General features: G+C 39.8%; 1 protein-coding gene across 1 annotated transcript in view; it reads right to left on the bottom strand.

The window, feature by feature from the left end:
• Positions 1 to 7309: 7309 nt before the first annotated feature.
• mmp24 (matrix metallopeptidase 24) overlaps positions 7310 to 25771 on the bottom strand; it is a 52105-nt gene continuing 33643 nt past the window's right edge. Inside the window, exons 7-10 of the mRNA XM_038306052.1 lie at positions 24742 to 24956; positions 12170 to 12308; positions 11091 to 11357; positions 7310 to 9230 (exon numbers count right to left, since the gene is read on the bottom strand). Of these exons, the coding sequence (XP_038161980.1) occupies positions 8872 to 9230; positions 11091 to 11357; positions 12170 to 12308; positions 24742 to 24956 (980 nt within the window). The 3' untranslated portion in view covers positions 7310 to 8871. The remainder of the gene's footprint in view (positions 9231 to 11090; positions 11358 to 12169; positions 12309 to 24741; positions 24957 to 25771) is intronic.

Raw genomic sequence — 25771 nt, 5'->3', positions numbered from 1 at the left:
CCTCTGCTTCGTCGTAGTTAATATTTTATCTTTTTTGCAAGTTTTTGTTTTCATAATTTTGTTTTCTGTCAGAGACTCATCGAACAACCAAACAGCATTAAGCTTTGCCACATCGAAACTTCTTCTCTGTCTCTTTGCTTTATGGATTCATCCCTAATAAAGATTTGTGATGCTGACAGCAGGCTGGACCACATGAACCGTCAAACTTCTAGAAAAATGATGAGCTTTCAGTTGATTGTTGGTTCCAGCTCTGTGAGCTGAACTTCCTGCACAGCATCACTTAGTGACTGAGGGATGATCATCAGCTCTAACTCATGTGCTCCGAGCTCTCCAGAAAATAGCCCAGAACAGAAAAAACCCAAACTCTGCTGACCTGAAGTGATGTGTTAAACTGTCCGGCACCGTTTTGTTCAAAGTAAAAGAAGTTTGAGGACAAACAACAAACAGCAGATATATGAATCCAACCCATGAAGGAGACAGAACTCCACAGGACCTTCTGCCCTCTGGGGTAAAAAATGGAATAAGTCGTCTATGTCTAAATAAAAACATCACATTTACATATATTCTCTCTAGTCTAGAAGCAGGAATATGAACAATGCCATCACTACAGCATGTTTTCTTCAAGTATTTTTCTTTCTTTTCCACAAACAGACATTTGCTGAAATACAGTAAACTGCAGTTCTGTGAATCTCAGTAAATATGTACAAACTCCAGACTTTTCTACCATAAGGTACAAAACATGGATCCTGTTTCGTTTCTACAGACGGATATTGTTTTTCAGCTCAGCTTGACGCTTGCGGCTCTAAAGGTCACTAAGTGGGCTTAAAAAGTGTATATCAGAGATAACAGAGGATTCATGATGAAGATCCCTTCCAACAGCACAGAAATAAGTCCGCACTGAGAGAATAACAGATTAAGACTTAGTCAGGACCAGAGCCTGAGCTTAAACAAGCTTTAAAGCGGAGCTAAAGAAGCTGAGGTAAAAATGTCCCTGCAGAGGTTGAACCAAGCCTTCATTCAGACACAAATCGACACCAACATGTCCGAAAACAATGTTTTCCACTATCTGGTCCTTGATGTAGTTAAAACGTAAGCACTGAGTCTAAACTAGAAGCAGGATTGATTTCTGGCCTGACCATCATCTTCCTCTTAGTTTTACTGCTTTCATTAAATCTTCAAACAGTTTTCTCTCTTATAAAGCTGGAACAGTCTGAACACAGATGCATTTTTTTACCTGTTAAAAATGAAATGTTGAAAACCATGAAATAATCCTCTCTACAGTATTACCACATTGTGTGTTGGTCTGTGTTAGGTTTATTCAATGATGATTATAAAATTATTGTGTGTGTTATTATGAAACATTGGAGCAAGAAGATGCTCCACTCTGCCTTGTGATTCAGTTGGTGGAGCATCCTGTCTTATGACCTGATCAATTGTTCTGTCAGAACAATACTGTTTTGTAACGGTGTGTTATGTTCTGTTAATAAAAGACGACTGCAGGAGGGGGGTAAGAAAGAGTTGAACGTTGGGTTGGGCTCTTTCCACTCCTGCAGGAGCTGTTTGAATCTCTTTCCTGTGTGGACTCATTTTCTCTTTTACGAACCTACATTTTTTAACCCAACAGTCTGTCCCATAATATCCCTTAAACTTGGTTCTAACAGGATGAAATGACAAGAGGCTCCAGGGGTGAAAATACTTTTACCGTTCTGTGCGTTTTTGCAGATTTATTCCTACATTAAATCGAGAGGATCTGCTTATGATCCAGAAATGGGAAGTTTATCATGGATTTATTTTCCTTGCTATAATCTAAATAACTCAAAGACAATCAGACGTCTAAAGTTTGATGTAAATATTCATAAAAATTTCATTTTGAAACAAGATTTATGGTAATTTTTATGATTAATTCAATAATCTTGATGTGGAGTCCGTTTAAAAACCTTAAAACATTGTTTGAAAAGTTAGCGATCTAAGAGCTAATGAGGCTAACTTGGAAGCAGATTTAATTTGGACAATAAAATGACTCCAGCAGATTCTGGGGTTGCTTTATGGAAATATTACAAATTATATCTCTTAATCCAATAGCCAAAAATCTGCCTATAACACATAGCTAATACCCTAAACAGGATACTCTTAATAAAACCCAACTTATTGCTTTTTCTGCCATAAAGTTGGATTAGAAAAATGCAAATCCAAAAAAAAAAAATGCAATTCTGGTATCTTTAACAACATTAATGACAAACTGAGAGTCAAACAATATTCTAAAAAAAACAACAACAAGAAAATAAACCATTGAATAAAAACACATAAAGATAATAAGCTTATGATGTGTATTATAAATGAATTCAACATTTCATGATTCATTTTGATTCACTACCAGCAGTAAACATTCAAAATCTACTATGACAAAAATCTGCTTAGCACCAAAATGTGATTTTGATCTAAAATGTAATGAATTATTTTGTCTTCATTGAAACATTTTGGGTTTGGGCTCTGAAATTTAACAAAGAAACAATTTACGGATAATAATCAGTACAGGAATAATTGATTTATTTTGAGTTTGGGAAGTTGCTCCTCTTCTTTTTTAAATAAAACTTTGACCAAGCAGATATAAAAAAAAAATGGGGAGATATTATTTCTGATATCATTATCCTCCTAATGCAGACACTCTTTACTGCTTTAAAAGAAGTAGCAAACTACATATTTTATTAATAAGAACTTATTTTCTTTCCCCCTTGTTGGGTCAGTACAGATCTAATGCAGGCAGCAGCTGGGATACATGTAACCTCTACAGAGCAGAGAAGAATGAGATCAGGAGGAAGAGCTGAGGGGTTGAGGGAACCTCTGTCTGACGTCATGAATGGATCATTAAAAGTCAGTCATGAAAGGAGATCAACCAGGTTGTTTTCCTGGGTACAAACTCGAAAAGAAGAAATTAGCCTTTGTTCTGGACTCTGTTTTGACTCGGTCTGGGAGCTGGAACTGTGAACATGGTGTGCTTAGGACTTTTAAAACCTCTCTGGGAGACCAATTATTCTCTGTCTGAGTCACCTCAGAGAGTTAACACCGTTTACATGAGCAGCCTGTGCATTCAAAGAAAGCAAGCTTTAAAGTTCAAGCTGCAGCGCTGCTGTTTCGTTCCATGATGCCTGAAATCTGCTTTTCTGTGCTTTGCTGCCTCTGTACCATAAGAGCAGTCATGTTAAAAACTACCGAAGCTCCCTGGGAAGGGCTGAGTACGCCACAGCTGGAGACATCTGGCTCTTTCTACAGTTTAAAGAAAACTCTAAACAGTTAAACCAAGAGTTAAAGAAGGGAGTGCGCTGTATGATATAGCTGGAGGAGGCTAAAAAGATGCAAAGCAAGGTGAGCTAAGTGGGATAACAGGCCAGATGGAATCAGCTGAAGGTCAGAGGAAAATGATTAGCTGGACGAAGAGCTGTGAGGACAGATGGAGGGAGAGAAACGACTGCAGGGACGTGGAGGACGAGAGGAGAACTCTGTGAACTGAGTCCATATCACAGTACGGCAGCAGGCGTGCTATTACAGTCACCGTCAGACCTTTACTTCCTGTCCTACAGCACAACAAGTACCATCAAAAATCCAGGAGGTGTAAAAACTGCTGCGTCCTATCAGATCCGGCCAAAGCTTCATCCTGCTGGTCTAGATTATTTTGAAAAAACTTCAAACCGCGATAGAAACCCTCCACTAGGGTTTCAGTCCAGATCATCTCGTCACAGAAGCCAGTAACCAACTTACAGGACAATGAGACAAATTCGATCAAAGGGAAATGTATGAAAAAGCTTGTTTCTTTCTAAAAGGGAATAAAATGTAAAACAGTAAACCTTAAAGCTATAGTATTGTTTAACTTGATTGTGCAAGGAAGAAATATATTCTCAATAGAATCAGACCTATTTTAATATGTTGAATTCATGATACTAAGCCTTCATCATTTGCAAATATGTATGGAAATGTTTTTACTTCTCCAGTAAAAAAAAATCAAGAGCAAAAGTTTACCTATAAATGTGTTGAAATCTGTTGATTTAAGTCAAAGCAATTGGAGGATGACCGAGTCAAGCAGTTTTAAGCCAATCAAATAATTGCATTTTAACATGTGATTTGGTCAGCTGAGTCTCTTTACAGTTAGGTGGTTCGTAGCTTAATGGAGATGAGTGAGGACACAATTACAAAATGGCAGCTAATCAAATGCTAACACACCACCAGGTGTTAAGAGACTCTATTCTGCCTGAAGGACTGGTTTTTCATGTAATCAAAGTATAATCTGATTGGCTGAAATGTGCTGGATTCGTTCATTTGTTGATTGGTTTTGGCTCCAGTCACTAGAATGTCAACACATAGACCTAGTCCACACAAAGACATATTTTATAGAGATATATTTTCATAAACAGCTTAGAAAAAAATTTGCTTTCCAGAGAATGTATAGAGGTCCAATAAAGACACTGTAGTACACCTGCCAAGCCCTTGGTTGGCACTGTGACAATGCCACAGAGTCACACCCAAACCACTGACAGAACTCAGATCAGAATATTTCAAATCAGACTGTCTATCTGTTAGGACTCCTGTCTGTGTGGTCTGTGTTTCTGTGTGTTTGTCTTCCTTCCTCCAACAGGCGTCGCCTGGTTCTGATTCTCGTCCTCACACACCTGCAAGGGGTTACCTCATTAACGGAGTGTTCTTAAGCTGCTGACTGCCACTACCTCAACGCCAGAGTGTTTGCCAGTTTTGGGTACTCTAGCCAAGGTGAACTTTGCTGAGTCAAACTGAGTTTTTGTCAACCTGAGTCTTAACATTGATTTTGCCTTTGCCTCTCTGCAGGAAGTCATCCTGCAAACTGGATTTTTCAGACCTTCTCTCCCTGGAAGGATCGACTGAGCTTAAAACTGAGCTGAGGATACAAACCGGAGTTTTGCAACCACTTTTCCCCGAGGTAACGTTTGAGCTTTACACTGAGAAAGGGATTCATCTGCACAACAGTCCGTTCACATACCGCAGGAAATCTGAGTGGCAGTCAGTCTTTCTCCGATCATCTACAAACAACTGCATTCTGGGTAACCGTGTCCGTCCTCCACCGTATGAGACAAACACCGGAACACATTCCTCATCTGCTGGAGTCTAAAAGTAAACCTAATTTCTGGAAACGTCTCCTCTACAAGTTCAATCAATTCTCTCACTGAACCTGAACTAACCGCAGTGTCTCCCTTGAGCAGTGTTCAGAGCAACACTGGAACCTCCACAAAACTTCTCAATAAACCTGTTAAACTTCTTCCCTTGTCTCTCTGGACTGGTTTTTCTGATCTATCCGAGGTCTTGATAAAATCATGACACTATCAGTCTCACACTCCATCTGTCCCTCACTGGTGAACAAAATCCTGAGCTACTAAGCATTGTCTGCGCTATGTTATTCTACGCCACAGCTCAAGAGGGACAATCAAGAACTAGCTAGGATAGTGGGCACCTTGTGTCGGTTGGACGAGCTTGTTCGCTGTCTACAACCCCTCAATCAACACACAGTTCACCCCTGAGTGTTCCCCAAAGACTGGCATTGGCGCTGCGTGTTTTGGCTTTGGGTGCAAACCAACAGACCATTGCACAGAGCTACAAACTAGCGTCCTGTACTGTGTCTGGTATAGTGTCTGAGGTGTGCCAGGTGTTGTGGAAAGCACTACAGCCAGAGTTTCTGCCATTAGATACCAAACAGTAAAATATGCATGGTGTAGAGCAGATGTAGAAATTATCAATCAGAGGCCTCTTTTCTTTCCTTTCTCGCTATCTGCGGCACTTTCTGTGTTAACTGCGACACACTCACAGACGACCTGTTTTCTGAGCATAAACCGAGTTTTACTATAAGGTTTATAAGGTCCGATTGAGCCAAAAACCCCGGGCCTGGACAAACACCTCATGCAGGGTGAAACAGCATGGGGGGAAAGAGGCGCATGCAGTTTACAGAGCCAGGTTGAGCTACAATGTCACTGCTAAAAAAAGCTGCAGCTCACTTATCCACACTGAAAAATGAAACCGACATTCAACAAATTTCTGCACACTGGGAACATGTTTTAAAAATGTTTCATGTTTTCCCAAAATGTTGGCTCCGTTTAGACACACAGCTACACCTGTGTCCTTGTCTCTGTATAGATAGGGCCTTAGAGTAACAAAAAATAAAGTCAGGTTAATAATCGAATGCCTGAAAAAGTCTGATTCTAGTGAGATTTTATCTTTTCCACATATTCCTGATAAATGATTATTTCTGGGTGAGTGTGGAGAAATAGAGGAGACTGAATACTACTGGCAGTGAACAGATGAGCTTTGAGTATAAACAAAATCCGTCCCAAAGACCTCCTGGTATTAAATTTGTGGTTAAGCGTAAAGGGATGCTTTTTTGAGCAAAGTTCTTCCAACTTGAAGAACTTAAAGACAAAAGAGAAATATAAATGAATAAAAGTATGTGAATATAAACACTGGTGTGCAAGCTGACATGTATCCTCACATTTCACTACTATATGATAAAGTCCAGCAACGGCACTTAGACAGCTGACAGTGGTAGAAAAACGCTTCTTAATTACAAAAGTAGTAAACCAACTAAATCTAGGTTGATTATTTCTGAATTAAGTTAAAACTGTGTCCACCAATAATAGCAGGAAGATCAAACAATTAAAAAAGTGGTAAATGAGGAAGATTTGCCACGCCATTTTAGTTAGAAATAAAACAATGCTTTTTTTAAGCGATATGTTATCATGCAGGAATGTGTTATTCAAAGTTTATAGAAATCTAGAGGATATTAAAAAGTTTTTAATGTCTGCAGCAAGAAGGTTACCTGCTGCTGTAAAACGTAAATCAGATAAATAAAATAAACAAATAATTAAATAAATAAACACAATCTTTCTGCTACATATCCAAAGCTGCAGGTTACTTTAATTATTTTCCACTTCATCCATCCATAGTTTTGGCTTTTTAGGATTTTTTTGAGCTGAGGGCAAACGGCCTGTGTCACTTTATTTACACTGCAGATCTGTCATCAACATGTACACCCACAGGTGTCATTATGCGCACTTTGATAACCGTGGTTTAAAGCAAAGCTGCTGTCACATCGTTACCCAATCAGGGGTAACAGTGGTTCACCTGCTGTGGCTTTTGATTCGCTCCTGTTGCTCTCACGGTTCACAGAGACCAGAATCAGTGGAGTAGAAATTAGCGTCCTGCTGTATCACAACAGGCTTTGTTACATTTTTTGTGATCTTATTTAAAAAAACAAAAACAAAAAACAATCCACTGGACTTGGTATCCAAGTTTGAAGTTTTTTTTAGGAAAGAATATGTTCCAAGTCATTCCATAAGACTAAGTTCCGAGTTTTTTTGGAATGACTATGACCTGGATGACTAGGAACCTTCACCAGCATTTCTGTGATGTCATCTTCTGATTCCTCTTTCTTATTTATAGGAATCAAAATGAAATGTAAACTCTGTAAGTGGCTCAAGTTTTTATAATTCAGATAATCATTAACTGATTTACTAAAAATTAAAATAATATTGTCAGTTCATCTTTCTTTTTCAATCATCCAGCATAATGATGTGAGTGAAGCATCAGCATAAGATTATTTAGCAAGAGGCCGAAATGTAGCATCAGGAAACTGCTGAGCCAAATCTGAAAAAGTGTTAGATTAGATTATTTACTAAAATACATCTAATGGTGGTAGGCAGGCTTAAAATGAATCTCAGTCTGATGAATTGGAATATTTTGGTAGGAATTGGGAAAGTTAAGTTACCTGGAGACAAACAAACTTATTTCCAGGTAAAATTCAAAAGCTAATCCCACAAAGTCCAAAGCCAATCGAAATTCCTGAATTGTCCTGTTTAATAAACGCACCATGAGCAATTAGAATGTGCTACACTTTCCTACCACTATAGTCAATATATACTGTGAATCTCAAGAAGTTTCCTTATAAGATTCGTGGAAAACTAAACACCAAATACCCTCTAAATAAACACAGACTTCTTTCTCCTAAATGGATCCCATTTATGTAATTTATCAATTGAAATATTATAAACCTCAGCAACCTTCAGCAAGCGTGGACAGATAAGGCTGTAGAACTGTCTTTATATGCAGACGACTTATTTTTCTACTTCTGTAAAAATCGGGCGGTTTAATTGAGTAATTCTGTCCCTATGACTAAATAAAGAGAGTTTCATGTTAACAAAAAAATTAACTGTAGTGAGTTTGTATGTGGTTCAGTCAAAAAGGGAGAAAAACCTCCAACAGTTTTCCATCTCAGTATAACTGAAAACACAGTTCTGTGATCCACAGAGATCCTTTTTTTTTTCTTTTTTATTATGGCCTTTCTACCTGTTTAATTTTCAAGTTTATTCTTAACCTTTTTTTTTTTTTTTTTTACATAACTTTGTTTAAACCTAAAAACTAAAGCAGTTCAGATGTAAAGTTGTCTGAGGAAAAAACTTGAAGGTAGAGCCGGACCAGGCGGACATTTTCAAACTCAAGTCTTGTCATTTTCTCTGAGAAGGAGAAGCTGTTTTAGGTCCAACAAGAACTCCCAACGTCCAAGAAGAGGTGTAGACAAACTTCATTTTTTTTTTTTACGTCACCCTGGACTTTATTTCACTGCCTTATAGGTTTGGTTTTAACATTCTTAAATATGAACACTTCTCAGAAGGTTTTAAATCAAAGTCTTGATCTACTCTTTCTGAGCTTTTTTTAGCTGTCAGCTTCTTTTGCCAGCAGCATCTTCCAGTCTGTCTTTTGCCAGAGTTGTTGTTGAATAACCCAGCTTTAAAACGACAAAGGCTTGACCCTGTCAGGTTGAAGGTTTTGGCTCCCTGCCAGGTTTAAGGTTTTGGTTCCCTGTCATACCCACTCCTGCACTGGGTATTTGTAATAGTGCTGCATCATTGTGTTCTGCTGTGCTCCTTTGCTCTTAAATTGGAAAATTGTGTAGATCAGCACCAGGATGCACAGTGACAGGATGCAGGGGATCACCACGGCGATGGCGTTGACTGTCTTGGGGACATCATTGATGGTCACGATGACGTCGACGTCGTCGAGGGGCACCTGACGGTCTCCACGGTTGCTGCCGGAGCGCTCCATCTCTGGCTGGTAGCAGCCCATCCAGTCTCGTAATATGGACTTTGGATATCCAGGTTCCACCGTCAGTTTCTGGTTGTCGAACTTCCAGTACTCCTTCCCTTTGTAGAAGTAGGTGTGGTCTGAGGGGGGTGGGGTGGTGGAAGGTGAAGGAGTTAACAGAGAGAGAGAGATGGTCAGGGTTAGGTTATTTTTAATGGAAGCTGAGATAAACTGCTATGCCTGCAAAAGTTGGAAGTTAAGCAGATATGAAATACCTGGTTCAGCCACGCAATGTTCTGAATTAACCAAGAAAAACCTGAAAATATGACTTTTTCAGCCTCATCTTAACAAGACCAGGTCTTTTATGGTTATATTTTCACCTTTAAATCCCTTTTAAATGTTAATAAAAGAAGGAAAGCTGTTTCCAAGATTATTTGTCATAATTTCCCTTTCCATCACCGTCTTTAAGGCTTTCAGGAATGATTTAGACTCAAACAAACCTTTAAAACTTAAATAAAGGATCATAATCAGGAGTCATTGAGCATCAAGGAGGAGCAGCCATGTATTGAGACAGATATAAAATACAGGTAGAGCATTGCAGGGAAAAATTCTGGTTTGGAGCTTTGCTCCCAAAGACCTTTTTAGGAGCATTTTTCCCACCATCTGCTGGTATATCAACCTAATCCAGATCCCAACTCCAGAATCAGTCAATAATTATTTTTAATTGCTTACTGTTTTAAAAAAAAATGTACACTTCGAACCAGACCTTGAGCACAGTAACTCTTCTCTTTTAGAACTGTTGTTGTTAGCGCACATCCACTACAATTCCAAGACCACGGTTTTCAGGATCATCTTCGATGATTTCATCTCTTCAAATAATTTTAATAATAATAATAAAGAAATGTATTGTCCCAAAATGGGGAAATTCACTATCTGGATTTAACCCATCCCATTCGGGAGCAGAGGGCTGCCACTGTGCGCCGCCCAGGGAGCAGTCTGGGGTTAAGGATCTTGCTCAGTGACCCCCAGTAATTTCTTTCACACTGATAAGATTATGCTTTCATTTGTCAAAAGAAACTCACATTTTGTACAAACCCAGTTAAAAATTATAATTTTTTTAATTCTTTAAATATTAATTAACATGAATAACAATAATAATCTAAAGTGAAACTATCAAATCATATTGTCAGATTAATCCCTTTCTTTGAGTCCTTGTGGCCACACAGAAAACTGCAGCTGAGGAGCAATGCACCAGCAACACAAAGTTGTGTTGATTCACTCAATTGCAAACAGCATGAATGAACTTCATTTAAAAGATATAGAGCAGAAATATAGTTCTGTAATAGACAGTATTGTGATTTATCTTTCGTATCAGTGATACTTGTTTATCCAAAAGTCATATTTTACTTTTTTAAATCTGAGCCAACTGACTCCTGGTTTAAGTGGGCCGGTATAGATGGAAAAATTCCTGGGCTGAAAATGGTTCCCAGTCCGAGCCTGACCTTGATCACAGACTAGTTCTTTGTATTTATGTGCTCGTCTCTGGGTCCCGGTTTTTGACCCGCACCTGTTTCATTACTACTTCTAGTCTTTCACCTGCTCCTCGGTACTCTTAAGCGCTTTTCTTTCCTGCAGCTCATTTCTTATAATAAACTGATTAACATAAGAAAATCTGGCTTCAAAACTGTTCTGTAGGCCTGCTTGTGCATTGCATTAACACAATGAACGCTCTAATAATGTTTATGGGCAGATATGCTCACCATTTCCAAAGTTGCATGTCCTTTACTTATTCTCCAACTACATCAGTTAATCTGGTTTAAAGATCAGATTTCAGGATTCTTCTATGCAACTGGAAAGGAGAATGTTAACCCAACACCCTTTTATATAAGACTTTTCATCATGGCACTGTTAAGAAGAGAGATGCTGCTGAGCTAATGTCTACTGATTTAAGGGGGAAAAAAGGAAAAACAGAGTCTAAGCAGTAAATCGGTACCACTTACATCCCTCTCTGCTGGTGAAGGCTCCCTGTGGAGAGTCAGGGACTCCGTCCCAAACACTGATGGATTTTGGGTATCCTGGGTCCACGGCTCGCTTGTCCTCATTGTAGCGCCAGTACTGGTTTCCTTTGAAGAAGTAGGTTTTCCCAACGACCTCCCAGCGAACCGCTGCATCAATGCCATCTTTTGGGAGGAAGCTTCCCAGCTCCTTCAGGTTCTGAGGGTAACCAGGTTCAGCTTTGACCTCTTTAAACACCCAGAACTTATTACCTGAGAAAAGTAGAAAGGAGAAACAACATTTATTGCCCAAATCAACCCTCCCCACATCATTTGTCTCCATTGGTTTCAATGGATTTCACAAATTTTCCTTTTTTACTATCGATTACACAAGGATAATATCCTTGCATAATCGAAAGGCTGAAACTATGGTCCGAAAATTTTGATTTCTCTTATTTTATAAGTTAAATTTACACTATTTAATCACTATAAACATTTTAACTCACTCTGTTCCATTGTTATAAGTACGGGGAACACACTCTGCTTAGGCAGAACAGGGTGAATACAGAGCGGTACGGGCTGTATGATGAACTGTTCTCTCCTTGCAAAGATATGAAAATAAAGTGCAGACTGAGTGAAATCCATCGATCTCTGTTTATTCAACTGGGTTAAATAGTTGAATACTTTTTTTTTACCACTACACTCTTTTAAAGTATTGTTTGATTTATTGATTAATTGACTGATTGATTGATCTTTGTAAAGATTCAAGAGACTTAATGAAGGCTTTCAGATTGTTAAGGAGTCATTTTCAACTAACATTAAAACAATTTCTCATTTTGTTCTGCATATTCTGGTGTTTGCACGGCTGAGGAGAATTTAAAAAATGAAAAAAATGTAGAAATTTAGAAATTAAAAAACAATAAAAAACAAAAAAAACAAAGTTGTGGAATGTTGGACATCTTGGTATATCTTTGGCGGACGGATGAGATAAACTAACACATAAATTATTAATGCCTTGCGAGTACATGTTGTGAAACAGCTAAAACTGTGTCAGAATTTACTGATTGTGTTAGAAGTTTTCCTACCTTTGAAAAAGACAAATTTTCCATCAGACCTCTCGTAGGCGGCATCAATGCGAGGAGGCAAGCCTTTCCAAAACTGTTCAATCTCTATGGGATAACCCTCCAGGACTTTGTTGTTCCTCAGGCGCCACAACCAGCGGTCCTGAAGTGCAATAAATGGAAACTTTAGCAATTTTTCCAGTTTTAGTAATTTTGCACCTTAACAGCTTGCCCTACAAGAAAAGTTCATAAATAAACCAAAAAAAAAAGGAAAGCAACTCAGTCAGTTTTTATACATGATTAGTCAATAATGATGATTAAAGATGACCTAGAACCGCCTCCATTATTTTGTAGAGGGGTTATAGTGCTTGGGTGATCCCAGAGGCTATGTTGTCTGGGACTTAAATGCACCTGGTAGTGCAAGATGATAGGGTGATGCATCAGAAAAACTGCATTTAAAAAGCTTTTATAATGATTAAAACATCAAGGCTAATGATGTCACCCAGTCAATCCCGGAATCTGGTCTTGTAGGGCACTTCATTGCCAATGCTGACATCATGATGGCTTCCCTGGATTATGCCCTAAAGTGTCTTTTGTGTTTTTCTCACTGTTTCTGTCATTACTCCCTGGAAACCATTACAAGGAAAGAACTCTGAAACCATCAGACTTAAACTGCTCATACTATTCCACCTTGTCTGGTCAGGTCTGAAACTATCCCAGCTACTACAGAAGATGGAGGAGCAGCAGCTTTCAATGGAATACACTGGACACCCAGATACCATAGGGGAATGGGATGCTGGTTAAACTGGGACAGGATAGTCTTTGCACTACACTCCCCTCTATCCACTTTACAAATGTTTGCTCTTTCACTAATATAATGCTTCAACCGTTTTCCTTAACAGAACCATTTGGACTTATGCAGATCTGCTGCTCTCTGTTAACCTAAATCCTAGCTTTTAGGATTCTGTCATTTCTGGGCAGACGGTGTAATGCAGCTCAGGAGGTGGTGTCAGGACTCCTGTCTGTGTGTTTGTGTTTCTGTGTTTGTCTTCCTTCCTCCACCAGGAGGCGCCTGGCTCTGGTCCGCCTCCTCACACACCTGCTGATGGTTTCCCCGTTAAACGGAGTGTTCTTAAGCTGCTGATTGCCACTACCTCGACGCCAGAGTGTTTTCCAGTTTTGGGTACTCTAGCTAAGCTGAGTTTTGCTGAGTCAAACTGAGTTCTTGTCAACCTGAGTTTTAACATTGTTTTTGTGTTTGCCTCTCGGCAGGAAGTCATCCTGCAAACTGATTTTTTCGGGCCTTCTCTCCCTGGAAGGATCAATAGAGCTTCAAGCTGAGCTGGGGTTACAAACAGGAGGTTTGGACCCACTTTCCCCAAGAGATCATTTGAGCTTCACACTGAGAAAGGCATTCATCTGCACTATGACCCGTTCAAGTACCGCAGGAAATCTGAGTGGCAGTCAGCTTCTCCGTTAACCTATTAACACCCGCATTCTGGGTAAACCCTGTTCCGCCCTCCACCAAATCAGACAAACACTGGAACAACAGCATACAGACTGTAGTCAAAGATTCAACAACTTCTCTGGAAATGTGAGGCAGCAACCAGATCCTCTTCTCCTAGTTCACGAATCAAATTTCCCACTGAGCCTGAACTAACCGCTGTGTCTTCATCTCACTTTACAGTTGAGCAGTGTTCAGAGCAACACTTCTTTCTGCATTATCTCTTCAATAAAACCTGTTAAACCTTTTCTCCTGGTCTCCCTGTTTGGTCTTTAGCATTTGGGTCTGAACTTCAGTAAAACGATGACAGGTGGACTCTGTTCCTACAGAGGTTGGTGAATTAATGTCATGGAGTCATCACTTAGAGACATTTTTCATTAACAGCAAACATTTTTATTCACCATGGAAATTGTCCTTGTTTGTCCTGGTTGCTGTTTATATTATATATGTTAGTGAGGTTTTTCTAGACTGACCAGATTACTAACTGGGTACTGTACACAACCACTACCGGCTGTCATGTGACCGCGAAAATACAAGAAAAGGGTTTGCCTAAGGACACAACGACGGAAATGGATGGAGGGGGTTAAAAAAGGCAACCCTCTGGTTGCAGGACAAACATCCGTCACCCGTTGAAAAAAGCTTCATTCTTTGCTTATTGTTCTGGGGTATTTTTTAACAAAACAAACTTCAGCCACATCATTACAAAGTAGGAGCAGCATATTAAGGGTCTTACGATGAATACTGACGCAATAAACCACAACAACATAACATTAACGGACACATAACGCGTGCAGGTTTAAGACTCACTGATCACCGTCTTGTTCAACCTTTTCTGACTTACAGGCAGAAAATTTAATTTACTAAACCTGTTTTAAAGAATGTGAAAAGATGGACCAATGATTCAAAGCTTTAGTTACACTGGAGTGATTTTAAGGCAAAAAAAACCTGAATAAAAGTCAACCCTGTTGCTGCCTCGGTCGTTGCAGAGGCAAAAACTTGGATTTGGGAAAAGTTCAGTAAGGCTGTTACGACTGGTGTTAACTTATGTAAATATCAGTGAGCAGGTGCTTGTCATCGATATATAACACGGATATAAAAACTGGAGGCAGACGCCCTGCATCCATCCTCATCTCATCTCAACCAGCCACACTGTTTAACATCATGTAAAAGTTCTGGAGCTTGTAGGAGTGAGTTGCTGCTTCTGTTTACTTAGTTTTCTCATGTTTTTATGAATTAGGCAGGTAAGTGTTTTGTCATTTGATTTATTTACTCAATTAGGTAATTTCATTAATATTCAGATAATCTTTTATTTGTTGTTTTCGGTATTAGCTCTCTCTGAATTCATATGCTCCACTTGTTGTAAATTCTCAATCAAAAAAATGTTTCTGAAATAAATAACTTCATAAAATCTTCAACTTCATGTGTGTCGCCTGCTTGAGATCTGAAGAGGATGGATCCTTCATATTATGATCCGGCCACCCCTAGAAGGGTCGTAACAGAGGCCATGAATATGAACTATTGTTTGGCCTCAAAGCGATTCTGGTAAACCATCTGCTGCCTCCATTCTTTAGTGTAAAGTGATAGAAAAGATTCAATCCGAGGTTGAACTTTATTCATCTGAGGATTAATTTATGATAATATAGGAGCCGGTGATGATCAGATACGCTATGAACTCCTCCAAGACAAAATTTTAAATGCAACCCCAAGTTATATCCAAGCCTGAACGAAGTCCTTTTGATGTGTAAACGTGCCTCTTCATGTCACTGACAGACAGCCTGAGAGGAATAAAGTCAGACAAACAAAGGAAAGGTGAGGAGAGACAGACAGTCAGATGTGTACAGATGTGGACGGATGAGCTGCCAGAGATGATAAACATTCTCAGTGACAGCTGATCCTGAAGACAGACGGAGAGGTAGATCAGTCTGACCTTTTCTAAAATTCACTTTAAAGATCAGAGACTTCTGAATGGACTTTCTATTTCCATCTGCCGCTCAAACTGAAGCTCTGGGCTAAAATCTGAAAAAAAGAAAAAAAAAAAACGTGGTCATGATGTATTTTCTGCACTTCCTGATCATTTTAAATGTTGCATTTATTTACAGCTTTAACTTACTTATTATGTTGTAGATTACTTCTGACTGTATATTTAAACTCACTGTATTTAGTGAGACCACTGAAGTTATTTAAGTCTTGTTCAGATAAGAGGACAAATATATAAACATGTACTCCAGGAATTGTAAAAGAGTTTCTGGATGACAGATAGAGCATATTAAATTGTTTGACAAAAACATTCTGTAAATATTTGTTAATGTATTAAATTAAAAACACTACTTAACATAATGTAAACATTTAGAATCAAAGTTGTATTTTTTAAGCTATGTCAGCTTATGAAAGCTGAAGTTGTTTTTTTAAAGGTCTCAATAATTTGGATCAAACCATTTCAGAACCATATATCATTTGATTAGATTTATCTAAACCGGTTGCTTTGGAAAGTGAATGTAGATACGTTTATATTAATGTTGAAAAACAAATTTATCAGTGAGTAGATCATTTGGAAAAACCTCATTTATGAAGTTATTCAAATGTATCAGAGGTCTGTTTTAACTTGTTTACCCGATTTTAACATAAAATCTAAAAATCTAGACCAATTTGCAGAAACATTAGGCATAAACTTGAGATTCTTTTCTTTACTTGGAGAAATCAACTCTAAATGTGATGTAGATAAATATCCTCTTTATGAGTTTTTATAGCAGTAAAATGTAAAGCTTTTAAATCATTTTTAGAGTTAATTTACTTTGGAGACATTCTTTCATAAAACCTCTGTTATTTTTTTTTATCTCATCAACAAAAAAAAAGTCAAATGGGATTTTTACCAAAAAGGACATTTTTATAGTTATAGTTAAGCTACATTTTCTTCTATTTAGAAAGAAAAGACAGATGACAGAACAGAAAAACATGAAGCTTTGTTTTATTTGAAAACCGCTCATTGGATCAGAACCAGGAGTGCAGAAACAATCAAGCATAATCTCTAAGTTCTGAATGTCAGAATAGGTCCCTCTAGCTTTAATGGGTCAGCAGGTTTAAAGCTAAAGGCATGTATAGCATTGCAAGCAGGTCACCAGAAAAATACTGAAAGGTGTCTGTGACGTTTCATTCACTCTGCTTCCTTTCTCACTGAGATGGACTCTCAGACAGAAGGACATTTATGTCGTAGTTTTTGTTTTGTTTAAGTTTTCTCTTTGAGTTTTTGTTGCTTTTATTTTCATTTTGTGTTATTTTTGATTGTATTTGAGTGCTTATATATTTCTTGTTTACCATCTGTTGTGCTCCTGTGTCAGTCTCCTTCTCCTAGAGCGCTTCTAGATCCCTCTGTCCACACCTGTTCCTCATCTGCTAATTAGTCCTCCCATTGTTTCTGTCTCCCATATATACACCTCCTGTTCAGTCACTCTTTGCTGGCTCCTCGTCATTTCTTTTTCCTCATGTGTGTTTTCTCTGAAGTCTTCTAGTTCTTTGTTTTCTGTATTTTGGCGTTTTTTTTCCTCAGTTGCCACCCCTTTGGATTATTAAACTTGCAAGTAACAACCTAAGCTTCCATCTCTGCATTTGGGTCCTTTAAACCTCCACACAACCTGAAAATTTAAAACTATGAAAAGGAGCAGAGCTCAGTTTGGGTTTGTTGGGTAAAAAAAAATAAATCTGTTATATAAACTCAAAGATCTCCAAGAAGTTAAACAACAGCTGTGATGACACTCTTCTGAAGAAAGACAGCATGTTCTTTATTTGCTTTTATTCTGCTTATTATATTTAAATTTAATTTCCTTTTTTTTTATTAATGTAAAGCACTTTCAATTACCTTTGAACTAAATTGTGCTGTATAAATAAATTGCCTTGCCTCCTGTCAGGAATTAAAAACAATGAAATAATAATGGCTAAACATTAGTCAGTATAAATATTTTTTAGATGTAGTTTTGATGTAAGTCTGCTGCTGCCTTGCTCATGTTGTTGAACACAGTCGGCTGCTGAGACGTTGGGGGATCTCATTAATGTTTCAAACAGAGTGAAAATGAAAAGTGGGTCATTTAACTTTAGCTGCTTCAGCAGATCGCTGTGGTTTTGTGTTGCTTCCTAAAGAAGATCAGCAGCACCTATCGTTGGTAACAAACAGAATATTTACTGCATGTAAACATCAAGGAAACATGAAGCCGCTGCACATGGACCAAAACGGTTCTATCATTGGTTGGTTCTGCTGACGGCAAATGGCCGGTTTTAACCATCACAAGCAGGAAAGTTAAACATTTGATCAAACTATCATGACAGAAACTTGCAGTAGATTCAAAGCCCCATTTTTTTTCTGTTTTTTTTTTTCATTTTTTATCATCCAGTCAGCTCTCTGAAAGTCTCAGACATTTCTTTGGACAGAAGAAGGTCAACTAAAGGATGACTCATCTCTTAGATCTTGTTTCCTTTCTCTTAACTATATATATATGACTTTGGTATAGTTCATCTAGTGGAGAAGTTTATCATGCCTGAAATGTCCTCCTTCATCTTATTTAAGTCCAGCTAATACTTATGATTATGTAAAAATAAATACGGGTCAACCGGTCACATAATCCAGTCTCTGAAAAATCATGTCATCCTTTCATAATCCACTGTGTAGAACCTGCAGAAGACCAAATACAAAGGAGGATTAAATCTGCTCAACTTCTGACATTACTTCCTAGCAAATAGGCTTAAAAATAGCTCACAGTCTGGTTAGATGTAGAACAATATCATAATATTAGTTTTCCAGATTTTCTATTCATTTGTTTAAACAAAAAAAGGCATTTTATTTTAAAAGCATCAGCCTTGGCTTATCTTTGACAGCTTGGTCGGAGTTTCTTAAAATGACTTTAATAACCCATATATACTGCAAAAAAAAAAAAAGGAAAGAAATCATAATAAGCTTTTCTGAATGGAGCCCAAAAGGAAGTATTTCTTGGAACATTTATTCAAAGCAGCTATTTTTATCCCATTCTACAGCATATTTTCACAGATTTCTAGAATATCAACAGATTCGGTCTATATTAAAAGACTGAATAATGAAGCAGGTCTACAAAGACCAGAGGCGTGCACAGACATTTTGGGGGGCAGGTGCTCAGGAGGGGGGGAGGGCACTTTTTAGCGCACGTGTAACACTTAATTATAAAAAAAAATAAACGCATGTTGAATGAAATTTGACTTTTATTTGTAACATTCTCTAAACGTGATTTTTCAATGGAAAAAAGTCACATCACCAACAGAACAGACTAAAGCATACTTCTTTCATCTGGCTCATCTCCCTGTTCTCCCTCACCCATCTGTTCTCCCTCATCCTGGTCTTTTTCTGTCTCTGTGTCTTCCCTGAATTCTTCCTCATCTCCTGTCCTGTTATACACTATATTGCCAAAAGTATTTGCTCACCTGCCTTGACTCACATATGAGCTTAAGTGACATCCCGTTCCTAATCCATAGGGTTCAATATGACGTCGGTCCACCCTTTGCAGCTAGAACAGCTTCAACTCTTCTGGGAAGGCTGTCCACAAGGTTTAGGAGTGTGTTTATGGGAATTTTTGACCATTCTTCCAGAAGCGCATTTGTGAGGTCGCACACTGATGTTGGACGAGAAGGCCTGGCTCTCAGTCTCCGCTCTAATTCATCCCAAAGGTGTTCTATCGGGTTGAGGTCAGGACTCTGTGCAGGCCAGTCAAGTTCATCCACACCAGACTCTGTCATCCATGTCTTTATGGACCTTGCTTTGTGCACTGGTGCACAGTCATGTTGGAAGAGGAAGGGGCCAGCTCCAAACTGTTCCCACAAAGTTGGGAGCATGGAATTGTCCAAAATGTCTTGGTATGCTGAAGCATTCAGAGTTCCTTTCACTGGAACTAAGGGGCCAAGCCCAGCTCCTGAAAAACAACCCCACACCATAATCCCCCCTCCACCAAACTTTACACTTGGCACAATGCAGTCAGACAAGTACCGTTCTCCTGGCAACCGCCAAACCCAGACCCGTCCATCAGATTGCCAGATGGAGAAGCGCGATTCGTCACTCCAGAGAACGCGTCTCCACTGCTCTAGAGTCCAGTGGCGGCGTGCTTTACACCACCGCATCCGACGCTTTGCATTGCACTTGGTGATGTATGGCTTGGATGCAGCTGCTCGACCATGGAAACCCATTCCATGAAGCTCTCTGCGCACTGTTCTTGAGCTAATCTGAAGGCCACATGAAGTTTGGAGGTCTGTAGTGATTGACTCTGCAGAAAGTTGGCGACCTCTTCGCACTATGCGCTTCAGCATCCGCTGACCCCGCTCCGTCAGTTTACGTGGCCTACCACTTCGTGGCTGAGTTGCTGTCGTTCCCAAACACTTCCATTTTCTTATAATACAGCTGACAGTTGACTGTGGAATATTTAGGAGCGAGGAAATTTCACGACTGGATTTGTTGCACAGGTGGCATCCTATCACAGTTCCACGCTGGAATTCACTGAGCTCCTGAGAGCGACCCATTCTTTCACAAATGTTTGTAAAAACAGTCTGCATGCCTAGGTGCTTGAATTTATACACCTGTGGCCATGGAAGTGATTGGAACACCTGATTCCAATAATTTGGATGGGTGAGCAAATACTTTTGGCAATATAGTGTATGTTGATGGTATAGAGCTTCCCTGCTGTGACTGGCTACAATATATTAATAATAACCATCATGACAATAATAATAACCATCATGACAATAATAATAATAATAATGATAATAATAATAATAATAATAATAATAATAATAATAATAATAATAATAATAATAATAATAGCTTTAACAAATATGCCACATTAGTTTAAATAATGGGCTATTAGGGCAACATGACTGGAAGTCTTGTCACGTGGATATGACTTATGGTAGCCTACAAAATAATAGCTATTTTAATACCTGCTGCACAAACCACTTAAAAATAAAATGTGAACAGCTTTTAAGATTTTTCAATATGATTAACCCTCCTTTCTTGGCATTGTGCTGCAATTACTAAATCAATATACAATTAAGACAATAAAGAGACCAAAATGTGTTAATTTATATTGCCTAACAAAACCTATACAACAGAAAACGTTTGTCTTAACACATAGATTTGTACAGAAGAGGATTAGGGCCACTGAAAAAAAAAAGTTAACTGATTTTTAAATTTTATTTCAGTTTAACATGGGAAAAAAGTCAGAATTCTGACTTTTTTATTGTCAGAATTCTGAGATTAAAGTCAGAATACTGAGCAAAAAGTCAGAATTCTCAGCAAAAAGTCAGAATTATGAGAAAAAAGTTAGAATTATGAGATTAAAGTCAGCATTCTGACTTTTTTCCCATACTAAACTGAAATAAAATTTAAAAATCAGTTAACTTATTTTTTTTTTTTCAGTGGCCCTAATCCTCTTCCGTAGATTTGCAATTGCAAACTCTACCAAAATTATTTGTAGCCTATGTGGTCGTCCTCACGTTATCTGTCATTTACTTGGGCTACAGTGTAAAACTTTCAGAATCAGGTTTATTGCCATTGTTAGTGAAGGAGTTCACAAACTAGGAATTTTTCATGGTACAATCGTGCTACATGAAACTTTTAAAATATGGAATAGGTAAATAAAATTATAAAAATATCTAAAAACTGTGGGTATACGTCATGCAATAAAATAGACTAATGTATACACTTAAGATAAAAAATATGGATACAAAATATAAAAAGTAAAATAGCATCTTACAAGGAGACAACTAGTTTATTAGGTGACCAGTCGGCAAAATGCGTGTTTGGTGCTGCTGAATGAGACATTTTAATGCACAACAAAATGATTCTGCTTGATCTGTATATTACCTGGCTAATGGGGCACGGGAGAAGCAGCTTGTCAGCGACCGTTCCTGCTATCTGAAGACGCTTACTGAACTGCTATGATGCTGCACATCTGGCATGCCCTGCGGGCGACCGAGCGAGTTCACGTGACAAAGGAAGAGAGATACAGTAGGCTGGTCGGCTGGTGGCTCATATTGGGGCATTGTTTCAGTCGTTTTTAATGGCTCAGGTTTTCAAAAGATCATTTCAAAACCGACCTCAGTAAAATCTTAATAATATTAATAATAATAATAATAAAAAAACAAGTTTCAAAAGGGCATTTTCTTTGATAGAGGGCAAACTTCCTAGTGCTTTAGCACCACCTAGTGTCTATGTGTGCACGCCCCTGACAAAGACCACCAGATGTAGAGGATTTACTATGCCTTAATCCTCCAAAATGACTGTCCAACATATAGAGTTTATCCAACATAGATTAGTCTATATCACTTTCCACTGGAAATGGGAAACTGATGTATTAGTTAGGCTTAATCAAAATGTATGGTCTAAAATCTGTCACAGAACCTTTGACATGACCATAAATCTTAATTTACAACTAATTAAATATAAAATCCTTCACAGTGTACTCTATACAAGCCAACGGATGTTTAAGATGGGTTCTGCACAGTCGGATATCTGCTTGTAATGCTCAAGTAATGCACCAGATGACATTTGCACTATGCTTATGCACTCCTGTACAGAGGTTTTTGTATCTGCTATGTGAGGATCTGTCAAAGTGTCTGAGATGTAATATTTCACCCTCTTCCTCAGTCTGTTCACTGGGTAAGTTGGATTATGTCACCTTAGAAAGTGATTCGCTTTATGTCATCGCAAAGAAAACTATCCTCATGAACTGCAACAATAAAAACAGTCTAAATATTAACCTAGGAGGAGTTTGGTCGGCCTCGAAAATGTTCTGGCAAACTGTCCGCCGCCTGAGGATGGGGAAGCAGTGCTTCACCAACACTATTTGCAGTTCAGGTGGGGAGCTGCTGGCCTTGACTAGGGATATTGTCGGGTGGTGGAAGGAGTACTTTTAGGATCTCCTCAATCCCATCATCACGCCTTTCGAGGAGGAGGCAGAGGCTTAGTGGCTGACCCTGAGATTCGCTTCTGGATGTTTTAGGACTGCCTTGGCTGACACGTCTCTGCAGTTTTGTGTTGTGGTCAGGGACAGTAACCCTGGATAGGCAGACCGGCGTAGTGGTTCCTGTCTTCAAAAAGGGGGACTGGAGGGTGGAATGTGCTCTAATGACAGAGAGATCACACTCCTCGTTCTCAGTAAGGTCTACTCAAGGGTGCTGGAGAGGAGGATCCTGCCGATATTCGAACCTCAGATCCAGGAGGAACAATGTGATTTTCATCCCGGTCGGAGCACACTGGACCAGCTCTATACCCTTCATCAGGTACTTGAGGGTTCGCGGGAGTTCGCCCAACCAGTCCACATGTGTTTTGTGGATCTGGAGAAGGCTAACGACCATGTCCCTCATGGTGCCCTGTGGGAGGGTGCTCCGGGAGCGTGGTGACTGTTCTGTTAAGGGAGCAGAAGCTTAGTTCGCAACGCCGGCAGGAAGTCAGACCAGTTCCCGGTGCCTGTTGGTCTCGACCAGGGCTGCCGTTTGTAATCGGTTCTGTTCATTACATTGCAGAATTTCTAGGCACCGGAAGGTGTCCGGTTTGGGAACCTCATGTTGTACTGTTGGTATCATCAAACCAGGATCTCCGACGTGCACTGGGGTGCTTTGTAGCCGAGTGTGAAGCAGCTGGGATGAGGGTCAGCGCCTCCAAATCCAAGGCCATGGTTCTCCACCTGAGAAAGGTGGGCTCCCCTCTTTGGGGAGAGTCCTTGTCTCAAATAGGGGAGTTCAAGCATCTTGGGGTCTTGTTCACGAGTGAGGGATGGATGGAGCGCTGGCAGTGATGCGGTCACTGTATCCTACTGTTGTGGTGAAGAAGGAGCTGAGTCGGGGGGCAAAGCTCTCGATTTACCCATCGATCTACGTTCCCACCCTCACCTATTGTCATGATATCTGGGTAATGTTCGAAAGGAAAAGATCGTGAATACAAGTGGCCAATTTTTTTTTTCTTTGCAGGGTGGCTGGGCGTATCCTTCGAGATTGGGTGAGGAGCTCAGGTAACCGGGAGGAGCTTGGAGTAGAGTTGTTGTCAAAAGGAGCCAGCTTAGGGCATCTGCTTAGGTTGCCTCCTGGTTGCCTCCCTCGGGAGGTGTTCCAGGCATGTCCCATTGGAAGGAGGCCTTGTGGAAGGCCCAGGACACCCTGGAGGGACTATGTCTATAAGATGTCCTGGTGTCACCTTGGGGTCCCCCCACCGTAGCTGGAGGAAGTGTGTGTGGATTGGGAAGTCTGGGCATCTCTGCTTAGACCGCTGCCTCCACAACCCAGCCCCAGATAAGCGGAAGAAAAAGGATGGATGGATCGATACATATTAACCAGTATAGAGACATTCTGTCAGATCATATTAACCCAGAGATCTACCTAACCTAGAGACCTCTACCTCATCACTAAATCGATATCTTTTGGCACCTATGATCGGCTACTTTTTCTACTAGGAGTATAAGGCCTGTGGCTTGGTCCAGTGGGGTAGCAGGGGTGATTTAAAATACATCCGGGCCTCTGCCATTGGGCGGGGTACCTGTTGAGGGTTGGAGTATTTGTTACGAACCAATGTGCCACTGCTGTGGTGCCTAACTTGCTCTGGGGTCCATTGGCGACACTGCTCGCACTGGGACCAATGAAACGGAGTCGAGCATCCTTTTTACATCATACTGCAGCTACATTTAAACTAATAATCAGATTTTGGGACGAGGGGGAACTAAGACATGGACAGAGACCTTGGGCTGGGATTAGAACCTAGAACCGCCTTCCTGCAAGGCAACAGCGCCACCCACTGCTGTATCGTGCAGCCCTTCAAGGATGAGTCATATGTCATTAGTGAAAATGTCAGCATCCACATTCTCCAGGAAGCAGCAAATTCCTCCATCCTTCTTTCCGTCTAATTAACCTTTATCTGTTTCATCCTGTTTCTTTAAAGCACGACAGGACTGTATGACTCACCATCTGGACCACAACACCCGGTAATTACACAAAGTAGCACCTTCTGCACCTCTTTAAGCTTAAACTAAAGGAATTTTACCTCGATTGGGGACAGGTACTACCGTCCCTTCCTGCTCTGTGTCTCGTCTCAGCTCACCTTGAAGACAAACAGCTCCTTCCTGAAGAAGGCCACAGTGTTGAAGTTGCCATCGCAGATGTTAGGCTTGCCGTTCCCAGGAAGAGCTGGTCTCTCTCCAGGTGGACGGCCTGGCCGGGAGTGTCGGTCATTATTGCACTCTGAGGTGGAGTGGGTCCGTCGGGAAGGAAGCGTTGGTAACGGCCGGGTGGGTTCCAGCATGGGGGTGGGGATCCCTGTGGGTACAGAAGCAAAGACTGACTAAATGATTTACTTACTTACTTTCATCATCATCATCATCATCATCATCATGATCATCATTCCTTTTTTTGTTTTGTTATTCTCTCTTTAATAAAAAAATTATATGTTTTTTTTTTACAATCAGTGACAGTTTTAGTTTTCTTTGTAAGTATTTTGTATTTTTTTCTGTTCTTTGTATTCTTTAATTGTGCCTCTCTTTAGTCTGCTTATTTCATTTTTTCTCTGCTGTCCTGTTAAGGCTGCGTGGGGTTGAGTTGTTCAGAAACATCTCTGGGTCTGTTATTTCAGATATAATGTAGAATGACTCTTTGATCTACTGAGAGAAGTAACAGACAATCGGATTCCTGACTCTGTCAGCTTCACTGGGAAATAAAGCTGTTAGTGCGGGTGTTTGGTGGCTTTTCCACCTTTCAGAGCAACCTTATGAACCTGCTCAGGTGTCTTCACAGACCGCTGAGGGCCATGTTGATCTAATGTTTCCTGTCAATATCTCCCTGAAATGAAATGTCAGCCATGCATCATGGCCTATGAGGTGATTCTCAGGTTTTATCCGAGGGAGGGGGGGTGCGAGGGTCTTCCAGCTTTGATGGTTTAAGTGAAGCAGAGGAACCGTGAACCAACTGTGAATCCTGGAGCTCAGTGAGCGTAGCGGATGATGTGGCTGGAAATGTGAAGCTTATCTCTGACCCTGCAGATGCTTTCTCTTTCTTCTCTTGTGTCTCTGCATCACAGATAATTGTTCCATCACATTTCAACTGAAGCCCGGGCTGATTATTCCTCACAGCAAACA

The sequence above is a fragment of the Cyprinodon tularosa genome, unplaced genomic scaffold (assembly GCF_016077235.1).
Source record: "Cyprinodon tularosa strain WSP-4 unplaced genomic scaffold, ASM1607723v1 ctg570, whole genome shotgun sequence".
NCBI lineage: Eukaryota > Metazoa > Chordata > Actinopteri > Cyprinodontiformes > Cyprinodontidae > Cyprinodon > Cyprinodon tularosa.
This window is presented reverse-complemented; position numbering and strand designations above follow the sequence as displayed.